We start from the raw sequence: 18,922 nt of genomic DNA on the forward strand, positions 1-18,922 counted from the left end.
TTTCCATAAACAGATAAAACACTGGAGTCTTGATTCATGCACACAGTTTGTCAGGAGTTTTTCTGCAGCGTTTGGGAGCCTCCATTCCCAGTTTCCACTCATTTCAGCATGCTTATGCGCTGGCAGGGTTCCAGCTCACGGTTCCACCTCATACGGAAAATTTTATCGTTTTTTTTTATCTTTAAATGCTGGTGACACTTACGCATCCACACATCCCATCCCAGATCCTGTTCTTCTCCCCGGGTGATGACATCACCCTTAGCAAAGCAACCGTGGGAACTGCAGGCTTCTCTGCTGGAGTTTCACTCAGCCCCTATGGTAGCAGTCCTATCCAATTAGCACACTGACAGGATTATTACACAGAGAGGGAAGCAGGGACCAGGCCGGGGGGGGTTGGACCTACCTGCTTTACCCACAGCTCCGGGACCCCTGACCTCTGACGTTTGACCTCAGACCTCATGACACAGCACAGCTCCACAGTGGAGGTTAAAGACCAACAGCAGACATGGAGAAGCTAAACAGCAGCAGTGTGTTTGTCTGTGCCATAGAAGGCAAGATGTTTTTTTCACAAGCAGTGTATGGTGCTCTTCTCTGTTAAGACCGACAGGAAAATGTTCTTTTGGACTTTTTTTTCTCTTCAGAAGAATAAAAAAGAAACCTTTCAATTAGTGTAAAAGACAGAAGGTGCAGTGGAAAGTTGCAGCGGATTGTGTTGTGTTGCTTTTGCTCAGATTGCGTGGCTTTTGTTGTATCTGAGTCCTGTGTGAGGAGTTAACGTTCTGCTTTGGAGAGCTGAAAATGCTGATGCATCCGTGTGTGTATGTACGTGAGTGCACTGCGTGTGTGCGTGCCTGTGTGTGTCCGTGTATGTGTGAAATCATCGGTAGGTCTCCCAGGCTGCTGATGATCTGATCTGATGTCATCTTGGTGCGTGTTTGTGTGTGTGTGTGTGTGCCCGCACATGAATGTTTGGGAGTGTGTGTGAGTATTAGTGTGCTCTTCCAGCCAAGCTGTCATCCTCTCGTATTCATGCAGTCATTTCTCCAGGGAAGCCGAAGACGTCCCAGATCCTCTGGGGGGAGTGGGGGGGGGGGCAGTGATAGAAAAGGCTTTGATGTGAGGTCACTGGGTGTGTGGCACGCTGTGGCTCTGTCCCGTTTCCTGTCTCTGAGTGGCCGTCACCCGCTGCCTCTCCTCCTCCCTGTGGATGTGCTTCCGACTGTGTGCTCTCTCTGCTTCCCCACCCCCCACCATAACACAGCTCACGCTGTCTGCTGCTCCCTTCCTCCCAGGCCTCCAGACCGCCGCCGCAGGGAGATCTTCGCTGAGGCCAACGCCACTATGCTGCACGCCGTGGGCGGGAACGCCACGGGGTCAGAGGTCAACGGCACGGAAGGGGACTATGTGGACCGGGAGTACCCCTTCGTTCAGATGACAATGAGGGGGCGGGAGTGGTTGGAGATCCCCAACCTGCAGTCCTTCACAGTCTACCGCATTGACATCCATGCCTGCGACGAGGCTGTCCGCCACTGCAGTGCCGCTGCCTTCGTCTTCTCCAGGACCAAACCTGCAGGTCAGCTCCCTCTCTCACAGGACTAATCCCACAGGTCAGACACCTCTCTCACAGGACTAATCCCACAGGTCAGACACCTCTCTCACAGGACTAATCCCACAGGTCAGCTCCCTCTCTCACAGGACTAATCCCACAGGTCAGGTCCCTCTCTCACAGAACTAATCCCACAGGTCAGACACCTCTCTCACAGGACTAATCCCACAGGTCAGACACCTCTCTCACAGGACTAATCCCACAGATCAGGTCCCTCTCTCACAGGACTAATCCCACAGGTCAGACACCTCTCTCACAGAACTAATCCCACAGGTCAGACACCTCTCTCACAGGACTAATCCCACAGGTCAGCTCCCTCTCTCACAGGACTAATCCCACAGGTCAGACACCTCTCTCACAGGACTAATCCCACAGCAGTAAAGCAGCACTGTCAGGGCCATGGGCTTTGTGTGCTGGATTCCGTTTCCCAGCACTCACTAAAATCTGCCAGGGAAATTCAGAAGTAATCTCAAGATCCCATGATTGGGAATCTGTAAAATCGTAACAGTGAGGTAAAGTAAAGATTCATCACAGAGATACCATAGGTGCACCAGACTCTTTTTAAATTTACAGAGTTCTGCCTGTGCCTGTGAAAGGTCCATTTTGAGTTTGCTGGAGAATAAGCAACCTTAAAAATCTTATGTGTCACTGACTTACTAATTGGGTAACTGCCTCCCACAAAGTAACCAAACCACTAGGTTTCACCACTAGTTGGCTAGACAGGAATTGGCCAGCAGACCCTCTAGCGTAGCCGCAGCCTCTGATTGGTGTTTTGTTTCTTCTCCTCAGACAGAGCGGATGACATCCCAGGCCTGGTGAGCTGGGAGGCGGGCGTGTGGGAGGGGTCGGTGTTCCTGAAGTGGGCGGAGCCTGTGAAGCCTAATGGGTTGATCCTCATGTATGAGATCAAGTACCGGCTGGGCAACGAGGTGAGAGTCGGCGTCAACCGGGCGGGGGGGTGGGCACAGGAAGGCCACAGAGCAGGAGACTGACAGTGTCTGTGTGTGTGTGTGTGTGTGTGTGTGTGTGTGTGTATGTGTCTGTGTGTGTGTATGTGTCTGTGTGTGTGTCTGTGTGTGTGTCTGTGTCTGTGTGTGTGTGTGTCTGTGTGTGTGTGTGTGTGTGTGTGTGTGTGTGTGTGTGTGTGTTTGTGTGTGTGTGTGTGTGTTTGTTTTCCAGCCTGAGAAACACGAGTGCATATCCAGGCAGTACTACCATGCTCACAAGGGAGCCCGACTTAACAACATGGGTCCGGGGAACTACTCTGTCCGGGTTCGAGCCACCTCTCTGGCCGGGAATGGCTCCTGGACAGATCCTGTGGCGTTCTACGTACCACAGCCCAGAGGTAAGGGGCGTCGTCACAGATGGTCACCCTCACACGCAGGCCTGCCTCTGGTGGTTTTCTGTCTCTGACTTGTCAAAGTGGCTCACGCCCTCTGCTGGTGGCCTTGGCTGGGCATTTCAGAGGCATGTGGGGGAGCCAGCATTTGACAGTGTGTTGTAACAGATGCTCTCTCTCTGTCACGCTCTATCTCTCTCTTTCTCTCCCTTGCCCTCTCCCTCTCTCTCAACTTTTTTCAAATTCAACTGCTTTATTGGCATGACTGTTTCAATGGTAGCAGTATTGTCAAAGCAATCATAGTTACAATCATCTTGCAATATGTAAACAGCTCAGTAATGAATGAGATACAAAAATTTTAAACAGCCATCCTTGACTTGCTTACATTTCAGGGTAAAAGTGCATCTCTCTCTCTCTCTGACAGGAGAATATGAAAGTGTCCTGTATCTTGTGATCGTCATTCCTATTGTGGTTCTCTTCATCATCTCCAGCCTGGTGGCGGCTTTGATAGTTGTGAACAAGAAGAGGTAAAGACCTGTCCAAGACGGTCATGACTGAACAGTGAATACATCAGTACTGCAGTACCCTACACTGCCCCATACCCCAGCACTCCCTCCTCCGGGTGAACCCAGCCGGCTCTGATGGTTAAGACACTGGATTTGTAACAAGGTGGCGTCAGCAGACGTTAACTGGGACCCCCGTTATGTCTTTAAGGAAGTTACTTACACAGTAAATCTCTAGCTGTATACAAGCACAGTGACAGCTGTGTAAGTCTGCCTGCTGTCTGCTAACCAGGTGAAGCTTGATAAGGGCAGGGTGTGGCTGGGCTGGTGGAGTGCATACATTCTGTGTTCAGAGTGTTTGCATCCCCTTAATGTCAACTTCAGGGTTTGCATGGGATTGCAGACGCCTCCGAGTTTGTCTGAGGTGATTTTCCAGTGGGCTGTTGGGACAAAGAGGGGGGAAAAATGTCCTTAATTCTTTCCATGGGTTCACTGTGCAAGCCAGCGCTGTGTCACAAACAGGCCGTCCTGTTTCCATAGGAACAGCGGTCGCCTGGGGAAGAGGGTCGTGTATGCCTCTGTCAACCCGGAGTACTTCAGCGCAGCAGAGAGTGAGTACAGTACCCATGTCAGCAACCATGTGCAGGCATCTGTGTGTGAGTGTGTGTGAGTGTGTGTGTGTGTGTGTGTGTGTGTGTGTGTGTGTACATGTGTTAGAGGAACACATGTCCATGTCCATGTGTCCGGTACGTGGAGCTGACTCTGCCCTCCCCACTGCAGTGTACGTGCCCGATGAGTGGGAGGTTTCTCGGGAGAAGATCACACTCTGTCGGGAGCTGGGCCAGGGCTCCTTCGGCATGGTGTACGAGGGCATCGCCAAGGGCGTGGTCAAGGACGAGCCCGAGACCCGCGTCGCCATCAAGACCGTCAACGAGTCGGCCAGCATGCGGGAGCGCATCGAGTTCCTCAACGAGGCGTCCGTCATGAAGGAGTTCAACTGCCACCATGTGGTGAGAGAGCCTGGCCCACTCACTGTGTACTGATGACCTCATCAGCCCTGCCCCCGCACACTAATTACCTCATTAGCTCTGCCCCCTGTGTACTGGTGGCCACATAAGCCCTGCCCCCTGTTTTTTGATGGCCACATTAGCCCCACCCCCTGTGTACTGATGGCCGCTTTAGCTCCGCCCCCTGTGTGCTGATGGCCACTTTAGCCCCACCCCCTGGTGTACCGATGGCCTCATAAGCCCTGCCCCCTGTTTTTTGATGGCCACATTAGTCCCGCCCCCTGTGTGCTGATGGCCGCTTTAGCCCCACCCCCTGTGTACTGATGGCCACTTTAGCTCCACCCCCTGGATATTTATTGGCACACTAGCCCCTCTGGTGGCAATACTGGCCACGCCCCCCTGGGTACTTACAGCCACAGCAGCACTGTGTGAACAAAATTTATCCACTTTATCCAAGGAAAATTCAGTGAAGAGGCCAATGACTTACAGGTTTCTCAAGCAGCCTTACTTGACTTTGTGAGAGAATTTAAGAGAATTCCTCAGTATATGTAAATGCAACAGTATTCCTGGCCTGGAGCACAGCCTATTTTGATGCCCCCATTCTCTGCATTTGATGGAAATTCCATAAATATTTAAGGTGATCATCAGTTTGCTCTTATATGTAAATATCTCTTCTGTTTTCTGATTGGTCCAGGTGCGTCTGCTGGGCGTGGTTTCACAAGGCCAGCCCACCCTGGTGATAATGGAGCTGATGACTCGCGGAGATCTGAAGAGTCACCTGAGGTCACTGCGCTCCCAGGAGGTAATCACCTGAAAGCTTGTTTTCCTCACCTCTGCTGACCTTTGAGGGTTGCCATGGGCTGATCTCAAAAAAGAAAAACCCTCACCAAACATCACACACAGTGGAGCCTGATGTTCTGACTTATCTGTGGGGAGAAAAACTTTGGAATAATTTGGAATAGATTTACCAAACACTCATACCAGTGTATCTGTCATGGCTTGTATGTGGATGCTGTCCAACCATAACCTCTCTGTGGGTTTTATATTTGTAATAATAAAAAAACATTCACGGCGCCTCTTCAGGTAAGCAGAGAAAGCTGGCAGGTGATTTGAGGAATGCACCTCTGTCTCGCCCCCGCTGTAGAACTCCACCAGCCTGCAGCTGCCACCGCTGAAGAAGATGATCCAGATGGCGGGAGAGATTGCAGACGGCATGGCCTACCTCAATGCCAACAAGTTTGTACACAGAGACCTCGCTGCCAGGAACTGCATGGTGGCAGAGGACTTCACTGTCAAAATTGGAGGTAAAAAAACAAAACAGTTCCTAACCCAAAAAAAACAATCTACAAAAGAGTGTTTCAACAGCTGAAGATAATACCTGTGTAATTGTTTTGATTGGATTACCGTAGAGCTTGTGGTAGAGGCCAATAAACAAAAACAAGAAAAGGGTGAGTGGGAAGGGGGTATCGAAGGAGGGTGTCTGCATGACCATTGGCTCTTGCTGTGGTAGTGAAGCCAGTGTTGGCTCTTGCTGTGGAAGTCTAAGCTTGTGCTTTCCCAGCCTTGGCCTGTGGAAGAGACCTGTTTTAGGGCACACATCAGTATGGCATTGAGTCAGTCTTGCTCGTAGCACATGGCACTGAGCATGTCCAAGAGATTAAGCTCCTCCTACCATCTCAACCCTCAGCAGCATGAGGGCATGATGTCACAATGGTGAAGGTGAAGAGGTGGGGGCGGGGCCCAGCCTGTGGCTCACTGTTTAAGAAACACCTTTGCAAGCACATCCATAGCAGGGATTTGGAACAGAAAAATCATGAAGGAAGCACCACTCGGATCCAGGGGGTGTAGCTTAAATCAGGTGCTCTTTGGAAAGTTCATGTTGAATGCTATTGAGATGTGAGGAAGAGCACTTAAATATCTTCTTAAGCATTCACCAGAGTGACAATGAAGACAGGTTGGCAGGTCACAGTGGGTCACTGCTTTAAACTGTCTTTCTGTGTAAAATAAAGGCCTTTGAATGAGTTTCTGAAATAACAGTGTGCCTTTTAGCTTTTGATGAAGATACTTGATTTTTACATTTTTGAAAAACACTTAAAAAATTTTAAGCAAAGTGCCTTTCTTTTTGTCTCACCAGTGAACAGGAAAATGTCTTTGTCTTCTGAGATCTCCAGATGGGTAACCACCTGCTCAAAATGACTGTACCCCCTGTCCCCTGCAGATTTCGGCATGACGAGAGACATCTACGAGACGGACTACTACCGCAAAGGAGGCAAAGGCCTGCTGCCGGTACGCTGGATGGCCCCGGAGTCCCTGAAGGACGGCGTGTTCACCACCAACTCCGACGTCTGGTACGAGGGCGCGCCGTGTCCACCTGTGGTCCCCCGCATCCCCCCGCGTTCTGGAATGTTCCGCTGTGTTTGCCACGGGAACGGGCGCCAGCTCTGTCACACACAGCCTCCCGAGGGGAACTTCACAAAGTTCACCAAAACAAAGGGGGGGGAAAAAAAACAAAAGAGTTCCCATTTCATCGTCCCGGCCTCTGGAAGTGATTACTGTTAGCGTTGAGCGGTGAGGGTGATAAATTCCAGCCCAGCTTCTGTGTGTTTTGATCAGAGCTGGCAAACAAGCCTCATTAGAGGTTATATGAGGTAGAACCCTTGTCCGCCGCGCTGTGCCGAGAGTTACGGAAAGCCAGAATGTGCATCCCTTCCTGGAACAACTCGCCATACCCGTTCCAAGGTATTTTGAGTCAGTTTTCGGGCCTGTTTTGGTCCAGAACTGGAGCCGTTTTGGTACCACTGAGCTTCCTGACCCCTCCTCTTTAAGAGCAAGGTGTGTGAACTCTCCCTATAATAACAGCTGAATAACCCTCAGCCAAAACAGGGTACTGCATGTCCTTCCGCTACCTTTTTTCACTAAGCAGATGCTCTTAGCCAGAGCGACTAGGAGGGTCTGCTCTGCTAAATGACTACTTTTTTGGATAACAGGACAGGTACCCCAACCTCTCTACCAGTCCCCCCCTGCCTCGGGACAAGCGTGTGCTTTGAAGTCTCGTGTATTATAAAAGCACATCTCTCCTTGTCTGTCAGCATACCTCCCTCTCCGCAGACCCTCACTGTCACCGTAATAAAGAACAAAAACACCCTCCACACGCGGTTTTTGTCTTTCAAGGCTCGGTTGTTTGCGCCAGTTAGCTACAAATCAGCGCTGTAATAGCTCTTTTCCAGGGGCTCTGAGCACTGCGTCTGATCCACAGCCAGATGAGATAATTCGTCCTCTGAGAGCTAACGAGTAACCGCTGGCAGGGGTTTGTCCTTTGTGTTCATATTTAGTGTTTTTTTTTCCTTCCCCCCCTTGCATTTTCTCACAAGTCGTTGGATTGCAGGGAGAGCTTTGCATTAATGGACAACATATGTTTATATGAGCGCTGTATAAGAGCTGTTTCCGTTGTCTGCCATCCTTGAACATGCTCTCAGGACCGCAGCAGAAGCGGGTGCGAACATCAGTTCAGTCTATTGAGATAAGATCTGCTGCACCTCCTCGAGACAGCAGCGGAGGAGCGAGACGAGCTCCTCCCGGAGACAGGAGTCCTGGAGGGAGAGGAGCTCCTCCCGGAGACAGGAGTCCTGGAGGGAGAGGCATTCTTGAAATCCTGAGCTGATGCCTGTTGTTTAAAATCAGTAGGGATGGTAGAGTTGCATTACATTACAAATGCTGTTATTTAGCAGACAATCTTATCCAGAGCCACTTGCATGGGTTACAGTTGTATCCATCCATACACCTGTCACTTTCCCCCCCTCCTTTCCTGGTACAGTGGTTACAAATTTTGTAGCTAATTTAAACATTCTTGGTACACCCCCAAATAAATACCAAATCAGCTGGAATTGATGAAGATCTCGGAATTCTAGGTAGAAATAAATTTGAGCTTAACAAATAATTTCCTCGTATTTTTTTTTTTTGCGTTGGGTTAAAAAGTGCAGTTCTGTCTCCACTGCTGCTTGGTTGCAGTGGGAGCGCAGCCTGTCCTCTCTGGCCAGACGGGTCGGCCTGTGTTGGCGCTTCTTTATGGCCAGGCTGTGCTCACATTGTCAACATTTTCCTAAATGTGTTATCAGTTGCCATGGTCACATACTCTGCCACAGTGTACTGTCTATTTAGCTACAAATAGTGTCCAGGTTTGTGTTTCTGTTTCATTTCCAGTAAGTCATATGTTTTTGTATTTCTTCAATTGTAATTTGGTTGGGTCTAATTTTCTGAGTTAGATGGTGATCATCCCCTCTCTAACTCTCTCTGCCCCTCTGCTGCCCCCTACAGGTCGTTCGGGGTGGTGCTGTGGGAGATCGCCACCCTAGCTGAGCAGCCGTACCAGGGCATGTCCAACGAGCAGGTGCTCCGCTTTGTCATGGACGGCGGGCTGCTGGACAAGCCAGACAACTGCCCTGACATGCTGTGAGTCCCGCCCCCATCACCGCATCACTCTCACTATAGCAACACAGCCGCAGGGGCGGGGCTTCCCACACGTGGGTCACTGTGTCCCAGACACAGTTAGATGGGAACAATGCGTGATCACACACACACACACACACACACACACACATACACATAGATGTGTGTAGAATTGCAAAGCGAGCCTCGCCAGGCACAGGTATCACAAGATTGGCAGTAACACTCTTCCGGAGGGGAATCTGATTTGAAGAGTTCAGCACAGGATTTGTCTTTTCTCCCAGGTGTAGCGGGTAACGTGTTACAGGGTTTTTTTTTTTGACCAGTCTGATGTCACCGAGTCAGTTCCTCCCCGTTACCTCACCCTGCATGGTTGACCTCCCCTTTAAGAAAAGGAGAGCGTGTTTGTGGACACGCACCTCTTCGGTTTCCATGGCAGCCGCTGAGAGGTGCCTGTGGGGTGGCCCTGGAGCGTGTGCCTTTCCTCTGTTTTTGTGGGAATTCCAGAGGGGTCGTCCGCAACAGGGCTGATGTGGAGCTCTTTGTGGTGACCTCGATCTGGCGTTTCTACTGCAGGAATCTTCAGTAGCAGTCACTGGCTGATCTGTCAGGACATTCTTAAATATTTACACCATAATGTTATTATATTAAATAAAAATACTTTTAGTCAAACATGGACATAAATCAGGTATAGCTGTGAAGCAGTAACCTACAGAAACTGCTCCAACACCAAACCAATACTATTAATATGTATTATCACTCAATCACTAATAATCAATTGGCTAGCAAACAGTAGGTTTTAACGTAAAGAAATCTCAGCAGTGTTTTTGACAGTCTTGACCAGAGTGTTTTTATTAGCCAGTGGTACAGGCTGGCTTGCTTCCCATCTAGAAAAACTCCTGTTTTCAGGGTGAGTCTCTGCCTTCACCTTGTTTGACCCCGTCTCCCTCGGGGTGGAACACCTCTTCAGTGCAGGTGTTTGAGGGAAGGTTCACTGAGATGTCACCGAGCCGGCATCACCAAGGACATCTCTAGCAAAACAAACCCGTCAGGTCCTCCGGGCACGGGTGCTTCTTGGAGAATGCCGGCGAGAAAAAAAAAACATGCAAGTAGCAGCTTTTACGCCAAAGCAGAATGAAACTAGGTCAGTAAAATCTACTGATCCAGAGCCGGAACAAAAAAACACAACAAACCGCTGATTTATTCATGGTAAATTGTGTGAAAAACGCAGGAGCAGACTTTTTCTGGGCTGAGGAATCCCTGTTTTTCCCTTTTTTCCTGAGTGGATATATTTGTTTCAAGGGATTCATAATTCCTTATGCCAGTTACATCACTGTTTTTCAGTTCCAAAAATGAGTCTAACAGGAGTGGGAATGTTCTGACAAAGGGCTAGATTACTACCATTAAAGCGCACTGTGACTGAAAATACATGCGCTGATCCCCTGCCTCTCCCTTGCAGAGGTAGGTTGTGTAAATGAGCTTTTACAGTGGTGAGATGAATATATCGTGGATTTTGAAAGCAATTCTGAGGGGTGCTGTATTTGGCTCCAGTGGAATTAGAGGATCACTGTAGTTATGTACTCCAGGGTGGAGCACCATGGGGTTAAATGTTAAATTAAATATTTGTTGTTCTGATATGCCAGACACTCTCATTAGTGTGTTGTAATAATGCATGCAGTTTGAATGTCATGGAATACCTGTGTTCTTGCACTCTCAATGTGGGGGTGTTCCGTTACCTAGGGAACATGATCAGTGTTAAGGGATGTATTGTGTGAATTCACAGCAGCAAGTCCGCATGTACACATACACAGACAGTTGCACACACATAGTTCTCTCCTCACTCACTCACTCACTCTCTCACTCTGTCACTCACTCATTCTCCAACTCTGTCACTCACTCTCTCACTCTCTCACTCACTCACTAACTCTGTCACTCACTCATTCCCTCACTCTCACTCTGTCACTCACTCTCTCACTCTCATTCCCTCACTCTCTCACTCATTCCCTCACTCTCTCTCTGTTACTCACTCTCTCACTCTCACTCACTCACTCTCTCACTCTGTCACTCACTCATTCCCTCACTCTCTCACTCTGTCACTCACTCTCTCTCTGTCACTCACTCACTCACTCTCACTCACTCACTCTCACTCTGTCACTCACTCATTCCCTCAGTCTCTCACTCTGTCACTCACTCTCTCTGTCACTCTCTCACTCACTCACTCTCTCACTCTGTCACTCACTCACTCACTGACTCTGTCACTCACTCTCACTCTGTCACTCACTCTCACTCTGTCACTCACTCTCTCACTCTCTCTCTGTCACTCACTCTCTCACTCTGTCACTCACTCACTCACTCTCTGTCACTCACTCTCACTCTGTCACTCACTCTGTCACTCACTCTCTCACTCTGTCACTCTGTCACTCACTCACTCTCCAACTCTGTCACTCACTCACTCTCTCTCTGTCACTCACTCTCACTCTGTCACTCACTCTCACTCTGTCACTCACTCACTCACTCTGTCACTCACTCTGTCACTCACTCACTCTCTCTCTGTCACTCACTCTCTCACTCTGTCACTCACTCACTCTCTCACTCTGTCACTCACTCACTCACTCTGTCACTCACTCTCTCACTCTGTCACTCACTCACTCTCTCTCTGTCACTCACTCTCACTCTGTCACTCACTCTGTCACTCACTCTCTCACTCTGTCACTCACTCACTCACTCTCTCTCTGTCACTCACTCTCTCACTGTCACTCACTCACTCTCATTCCCTCACTGCCACTCACTCTCCAACTCTGTCACTCACTCACTCACTCACTCTCTCACTCTGTCACTCACTCTCTCACTCTCACTCACTCACTCTGTCACTCACTCTCTCTCTGTCACTCACTGTCACTCACTCTCTCACTCTCACTCACTCACTCTCTCACTCTGTCACTCTCTCACTCTCACTCACTCTCTCACTCTGTCACTCACTCACTCTCTCACTCTCTCACTCTCACTCACTCTCTCACTCTCTCACTCTGTCACTCACTCTCATTCCTTCACTGCCACTCACTCTCCAACTCTGTCACTCACTCACTCTCTCACTGTCACTCACTCTCTCACTCTCACTCTCTCACTCTCACTCACTCACTCTCTCACTCTGTCACTCACTCATTCCCTCACTCTGTCACTCACTCACTCACTCACTCTCTCACTCTCACTCACTCTCTCACTCTCACTCACTCACTCACTCACACTCTCACTCACTCTCCAACTCTGTCACTTACTCTCTCACTCTGTCACTCACTCATCCATTCCCTCACTCTCTCACTCTGTCACTCACTCTCTCTCCAACTCTGTCACTCACTCTCTCACTTTCTCACTCACTCACTCACTCACTCTCTAACTCACTCACTCATTTACTCTCTCACTCAGTCACTCCTGGTGACAGATGTACCTCTTCAGTAAAAAGCAGGTGCACTGGTTATCCTGGAGCACTGGCTTGGGTTCGAATATCATCTGTGAGTTCACAGCGGGTTGTAGACTCTGCTGGGGCCATCTGAAAGGGTCCTGCCGAAAACCAGCTCCCCCCAGTGCACCTCTCTCCCTCACCAGGAGCTGCGAGGGGGCGGAGAGCAGGGGCTCATAGTGTATGGGGGGCAGGTTTGGGGGTGAGAGCACCAAGGTATTTATTTCTCAAGCCCCAAGGGTTCTGTGATATTTTTAGGTTGTTTGTGTATAATTAAAGTTGTGGCCGTGTGGGCTGGCCTGTGCCACACTGCAATCAAACTCTGTTTTTAAAATGTTTCATGTTCTTGTTTTTGTTTTTGTTTTTTTTGTTTCCTTCTGAGTTTTGGCATTTTCCTTTGGCTCAAAGTGTAGCCGTACATAAACATGCTGTCGCTTGCACTTGTTGACCGTGTTGTGGCAGATCTTGGGTCTCGTGGTCTTACTCGCTGCCACAGTAAACCGAGAAGCATGAAACCTGTTGACTCCAGTGCGAGTCCCATGACCGTGTGGCTGCTGCTGTGGTGTGCACTGCCACCTGGTGGTGAAAGACCAGAATTGCCTCGAGTGTGGAATGCGACCTCCTATTTAACAGATTGTTGGGGCTCATCACTCCTAATAATAGACGGCAGGGGCTGGAATAGTTGTGACACAGCAGCATTATTTTAAGGAGAGGCAGGGGACTTCTGCAGTGACACTGATGGTGAAAGCAGCTGTTGAAAGCTGGGACAGTCACTCTCTCCCTCTCCCTCTCCATCTTTCCCCCCTCCCGGGTTGCAGGTTCGAGCTGATGCGCATGTGCTGGCAGTACAACCCCAAGATGCGGCCCTCCTTCCTGGAGATCATCAGCAGCATCAAGGAGGAGCTGGAGCCTCCGTTCCAGGAAGTGAGCTTCTTCTACAGCGAGGACAACAAGCCCCCCGACACCGAGGAGCTGGACATGGAGGCCGAGAGCCTGGCCAACGTTCCCCTGGACCCAACATCTGGGCGGCCACCTGCCGGCCCAGCCCCGCCCCCGCAGGCCACGCCCCCTACACAAGGTCCCAGCCACTCCACCCCACCCCCTCCCCAGGCTCTGGGTCCTGCCCCCTCAAGCTCAGCCTCGCCAGCTGCTTCGGACAAGCGGGCGGCGAACGGGCCGGCGATGGTCCTGCGGCCGTCCTTCGAGGATGCCCCGCCCTACGCCCACATGAACGGCGGCCGCAAGAACGAGCGCGCCCTGCCCCTCCCTCAGTCCTCAGCCTGCTGACCCCCCCCACCCCCTCCTGCTCCCGTCGCCTCTCTGGCCTGGATGATGAGGACTACGTGGGGGGCGGGAGGGGGGTGTTGAAACGAGCAGAACACCAGTCCGTTTTCTACTATACCTCAGCGGATTATTTTTCATATTGTTTTTTATTCTATTATTAGTACAATGAGGATCGGTTGAAAAATATCAAACGATAAAATGCGAAAAAAGAAAAAAAACAGCCTGCTGTTGCTGCACAAGATGGACCAACCCGGCTGGGGTGTCGGCAGAGTCACGTTTGCATAACCTGTTTTGTATCATTTTTTATTACTTTCACTTTATAAAGAAAAAGAAGGTGTAGCCGTTTATCATCTCTGCCAGAAAACCCAACAGCAAGGCTCTTTGTGTGGGGTTCTTAAAGTGAGAGGGTGGGGTGTGTGTGAATACACACAAACACCCTCCATCTTCTCACACGCAGGAGGTGTCTGGTGTGGTACTTCCTCTCCCCTGTGTCAGCCAATCACAGATCTGTATGAGGGGGGGAGGGGCCTATTGCAAATCTGCCAATTGCTTTTTACCCCTTATTTTGCCAAAAATCTTTTCTTTTTCCTTTCTTCAATGTTAATTTGTTAAGTTCCTTAAATCGATTGCTTTACTTCTTTCCCGTTACCTGTCCTGTTAAGGGAGGGGAAGGGAGCAAAGTGAAGTGTTCTGACCCTGGTGTAGTGTCTTCTGGCCCCTCCCTCCTCTCTTGGGCTCTGCACCAGCAGTGTCCCGCCACAGAAAATGAAGCAACAAAAGAAGCAAAAAGGACTTTTAAAAAAGCGCCAAAAATGCAAAAAAACAAGAAACGGAATGGATACCAACGCAAAAATGAATGACAAGGGATATCGGTTCAATAAACGAGCAGATGGAGATAAAAAAAATGAACTGTCTGTCTCAACAAACCTCATTAGTAACGGTCCGTAGGAGAAGAGCAAGGCATTTTCTACAGCAGGAGTTGTTTTTAGGCTTGTCATTGGTCTCTGTACTCTTGGAACGTTTCTGTTATGGTCTCGCAGCGGTACATTTGACCGTTCGACCGTGCATCATTTACACACACGTGGTTCGTTCCTGTCATTTTCATAGCTTTTTTACGGTTCAGATGTTCGTGTCTGTGCAGAAAGACGCTGCTATATGCCCCCGTATTTTCTTTTGTGGATGTAATGTACATAGAAATATAAATATGAAAACAAATCCTTCAGGTTTTAATCTTTTACTGTTTCCACTACAGCTCATTTTCCTATGCTTTATACTCTAGCAAAAAAAAAAAACAAAACAGAACAAAAAAAGAAATAGTTTGCATTTGAAATTTGCTTTTTTTCTCTGAAAGGATGTCCTTGTTGCAGTCTGATGCCTTCTATTTTTTTAAAGGATATATTTCCTTTTGCTTTTTGTTTTGTTAGAATGATACCTATTATATGAATTATTATTATTATTATTATTAATATTAATATTGTTATTGTTATGTTGGTATGGACACCTTAGCCCCGGGTGAGTGTGTTCTCCTCTCCGCAGCCCAGTGTCAGTCTCTCACCGTGCCCAGTGTCGCCACCTGGGCCTCAATCTCAGGTCAAACACTAAGGTTTTACTTTCTCTGTGCATTCTCCTCGTCGTCCTCGATTAGCTCCACCCTCCTCTCTTTGTGATGTCTGACCACGCCCCACATAACCCCTCCCCCAGTCATCCAACATCACAGTTAAATCCTGTCTCAGTTCCCTTTTTTATAGCCATTATCGGTTGCCACAGCGGTGAACCCCCAGAACTCCCCCTTTGGGTTGCCTTTTTTTACCCTTCCAGTCTTTACTCCTCTGGGGGGTGGGTTGCCAGTGTGAGGTGACACTGAAAACAGATGCTTGCTTCTCAGCATGGTGTGAAGAGGTTTGCCTGAGGGGGATTCTCTTTGTCATGTGCTTTTGAAGGATTTTCTTTGGTGGAAAGGTCATATTGTGAGTAGTTTCCCTGAGGATTTTTTTGTAGTAATGATTTTATTTTTTCCCTTTTGTTAGTATCAGTTTAAATTGCAGTATACAGTATACCTAGCAGTGAATTATAAAGCAGAGGTTTTTAATCATACACTTTGGTTTCATGACTGGGGGACAGTTTTATTTCCTTCAAACATTTATCTACCTCACTTTTTTTAAAATATGTGTATAAGAAGTACATCTCACGTTTTTCTCATTCGCCTAAAAGAACAATATTACTGTCGTACGCACCAGGGTGCACCTCAACGCTGCCGATCACAATCTCTTGGCGCCCTGGGAGAGGGGCTACCCAAACACGGTTCTCTTCCCAAACCCCACACTGGGACGTTTCTGACCATCAAACCGCTCCAGGCGAATTCGACACAGGGAGGAAGAGTCCGCACAGCCTCACGGTCCCAAAACGGCTCCGTGCTGCCCACGCACCTCCCCACAGTGAGCGTGCCGGTGATCGCACGAGGGCGGGGCTACTTTAGCGGCGAGCATGGTGCTCTCGGTGCAGTGCCACCCCCCCCCACCCCCGGATCTGCATTTATCAATCTCCACAACCACGGATCCTCAGAGCAGCTAGCCAAGAGTGCATTTCTAAAAACGAGCTTTGTTTTTTAAATATCGCTTACATGTACTTAGATGGGTTTCAAACAAACCAACATGAACCTTTGGGAAAAGAGAACTATTCGCATGACCGAATCTCATTGATCATCTCTGACGCCACCCTTGCTTCCGCCCGGACGCCTCGGGCGGATTGTCAGAGCGACGTGCTTAGCTTTTGCTCTGGAGGAGCAAACCACTGTCAGCAGCGAGGGAAAATGAGGTCATCTTAGTGTGCTTTTGCAAGGGGCACCACCTGATGGCTGAATGTCATTTGGGTGGTGACCGATCTGTTTTTACTGATGCGAAGGCAACACACAGCAGATGATGGTCAAGCAGATGGTCAAGATTCGTTCCTCTGCCCAATTCGTTGCTGACCCTGGAGGTGGTTTGGTTCCAGATCGGAAGCTGCAGTCGCCCGCAGACGAATGCAGGGGTGCTCAGTGCTGCTTCCTGTTTGTTGGGGAGGAGGTTGCTCAGAAACCTCTCTGAGCCGTGCCGCCACCACACTCTCCCCACCTCTCTTGCTTTATCCTCATCCAGACAGCCTCGCTCACAGGTGTTCAAAGCCGCCAGCCACCCTCTTCCTGCAGTTTGGAGGGCCTGCAGGGACACACTCGGTACCTCTATCCCTCATTCACCCCCCCCCCCCCCCCCAGTGGTCTCGCTTTTGGGAGAGAGTTCTTTCCCCCGTGAAGGACATGGGAATCCTTCCTTTCACTTTTCAGTCTCCCATTCTGTGACATAGCCTGTGTTGATTTTCTGTCCATTCCAACTGGCAGTCTCGTTGCGTGAGCCGGCACGTCTCGTTCCCCGAGCGCGGTTTTCTCAGAAGCACTTGTGGCCTCTCGACATCGTCTTCACCTCTTTGTTCCGGGAGGAGCTGGTGGGGGAAGGAGTTTGCGTCCTCTCCCGAGCTCCTCTCTGTTCTGCTGCTGCTAATGTTGCTGCTTTCCCACACGCAGGCCCAGCTCCGGGAAATCAGGGTGGCGCCCTCCCTCAGATTCGCGACAAAATGCTGTGCGCTCGCTAAACACCTCTGTAGCAAAATAGTGCATCGCAGAGGGGAGCACTGTGTGGCTTAGTAGAGCAAGAGACTTGGGCGAGAGGGATTACGTCAGCATTTAAGGACTCATCTTTTAAACCAGTGATGGAGGAGACAGAGAACTCCCTTTTCTTAACGGGTTGGAGACGGTAGTATAGGCTTTGGGTGTGTGGGTGTCAGGGGGGAGGGGGGAGGGGCAGGGGGAACCGGGTTGGAGAAAGGTTTGCGGTCCAATCCAAAAGAAACATGACTGTTCTGAATTAAGGCACTTAAATATTCTCTATCTCCTTCGAAGAAAGAGCTGCAGGGACTGATCAGCAGTGGGGAAAATCGGGAGAGCGGCACATTGCTGGAAAGAACTGCTTTTTTGTGTGTGGTACTTGTCAAAAAAAAAAAAAGACAAAAAAAAAACACTCACCGTTTTCCTAAGTTTTGTGCTTGTGTTGCGTTTGTATATGGGTGCGAGTGTATCACCTGTAGGTGTAGCATATCGATTTTTAATGTCTTTAATAAAAAGAAATAGATATCATTGCTATTTATTTTCCTTTTTTTCCATTAATGGTGATGAAATGAACATTAAAGTTGGCCTGTTGCATAGTGAATGTCAGTTTACATCAATTGCTGCCAGGCTTAAGTTTTGTAAACCTACTACTACACACGCATATATACCAACATACACAGGACAGCAATGTCCAGTAGATTACGGGTAGTCAAGAGAGAAAACAAAGTTGATAGAACAAAAAACTTTTTGGAGCAATTTTAGGATTTCAAATAGTGCTTGGTACATTGCCAGCTCTTTGTAAAATTTGAGGTTGACTCATACAGTCTCATTTTATTATAATTATTATTATTATTATTACTATTATTATTATTGTTGTTATTTTCTTCAGAATGTTGTATATGCAAACCTCAGGTCTAGAGAAGTTGAATTAATGTAATCGCAATAATGAACATGAGGTTTATAGGTTAATTTCCCAGGCACTTATTTTTGCTTGGCATTCCTTCCTGAATTGGGGCCTTGATCTACTGAAATAAGTTTAGCTGAATAATGTTTTTTTTCCTATACGTTCACAAAAACTTTAGCTCTGTGTCACTGAATTGAAATGATTTGGTTTTAAGCAGTTTGTCTGGTGTTGTGTCTTCTGTAATGTTCCGCATCTGAAGCCTCCTGGTTTTTGTTTTTTTTTTCTTCTTCACAGTACACCTCTGCTCCATGTCTTCACATGTATCTCTCGTAATGTATATCTGAGGAAAGTTAATGTATTTTCTTTTCTTAATTTTTTTAATAAAAAAATGAAACAAGAAAGAAGCCTTGCGTTGAACGGTTGATTTGTGCAGGCACCTTTTGGTGAATGGATGCCCATCTTGTGCCTTCTGTTGGCTGATTGTAAATGCTAATTTGCATGATTGGACCAATGCATTATGACATACTGCTCTCTAGAGTTCCAGTGTATTTCTCTGCAGTGCTTGTCTTACCCAAGGACATTGCATTCTGGCATTTTATGCTGTAGGTCCTGCTCACCTGCAGTGTTCAAAGCTTTCCCCCAGTATGTGGTACATGCTGTAATATGCTGGATGGGAGAAAGAGTGTGGTTTGTGCATTAGCGGTTACCACCAGCCGTTAGATGGGGATGAGGCAGGGCTCTG

The 18,922-nt window shown here is 48.7% G+C and overlaps 1 protein-coding gene across 1 annotated transcript in view; it reads left to right on the top strand.

Moving 5' to 3' along the window:
• igf1ra (insulin-like growth factor 1a receptor) overlaps nt 1–14,888 on the top strand; it is a 99,422-nt gene extending 84,534 nt beyond the window's left edge. Inside the window, exons 11-21 of the mRNA XM_036534598.1 lie at nt 1,293–1,573; nt 2,396–2,535; nt 2,786–2,951; nt 3,370–3,472; nt 3,989–4,059; nt 4,229–4,458; nt 5,150–5,257; nt 5,600–5,759; nt 6,674–6,803; nt 8,770–8,904; nt 13,174–14,888. Coding sequence (XP_036390491.1) covers nt 1,293–1,573; nt 2,396–2,535; nt 2,786–2,951; nt 3,370–3,472; nt 3,989–4,059; nt 4,229–4,458; nt 5,150–5,257; nt 5,600–5,759; nt 6,674–6,803; nt 8,770–8,904; nt 13,174–13,642 — 1,993 coding nt within the window. The 3' untranslated portion in view covers nt 13,643–14,888. The remainder of the gene's footprint in view (nt 1–1,292; nt 1,574–2,395; nt 2,536–2,785; nt 2,952–3,369; nt 3,473–3,988; nt 4,060–4,228; nt 4,459–5,149; nt 5,258–5,599; nt 5,760–6,673; nt 6,804–8,769; nt 8,905–13,173) is intronic.
• Nucleotides 14,889–18,922: the final 4,034 nt, after the last annotated feature.

This window comes from Megalops cyprinoides, chromosome 8 (assembly GCF_013368585.1).
Source record: "Megalops cyprinoides isolate fMegCyp1 chromosome 8, fMegCyp1.pri, whole genome shotgun sequence".
Classification (NCBI taxonomy): domain Eukaryota; kingdom Metazoa; phylum Chordata; class Actinopteri; order Elopiformes; family Megalopidae; genus Megalops; species Megalops cyprinoides.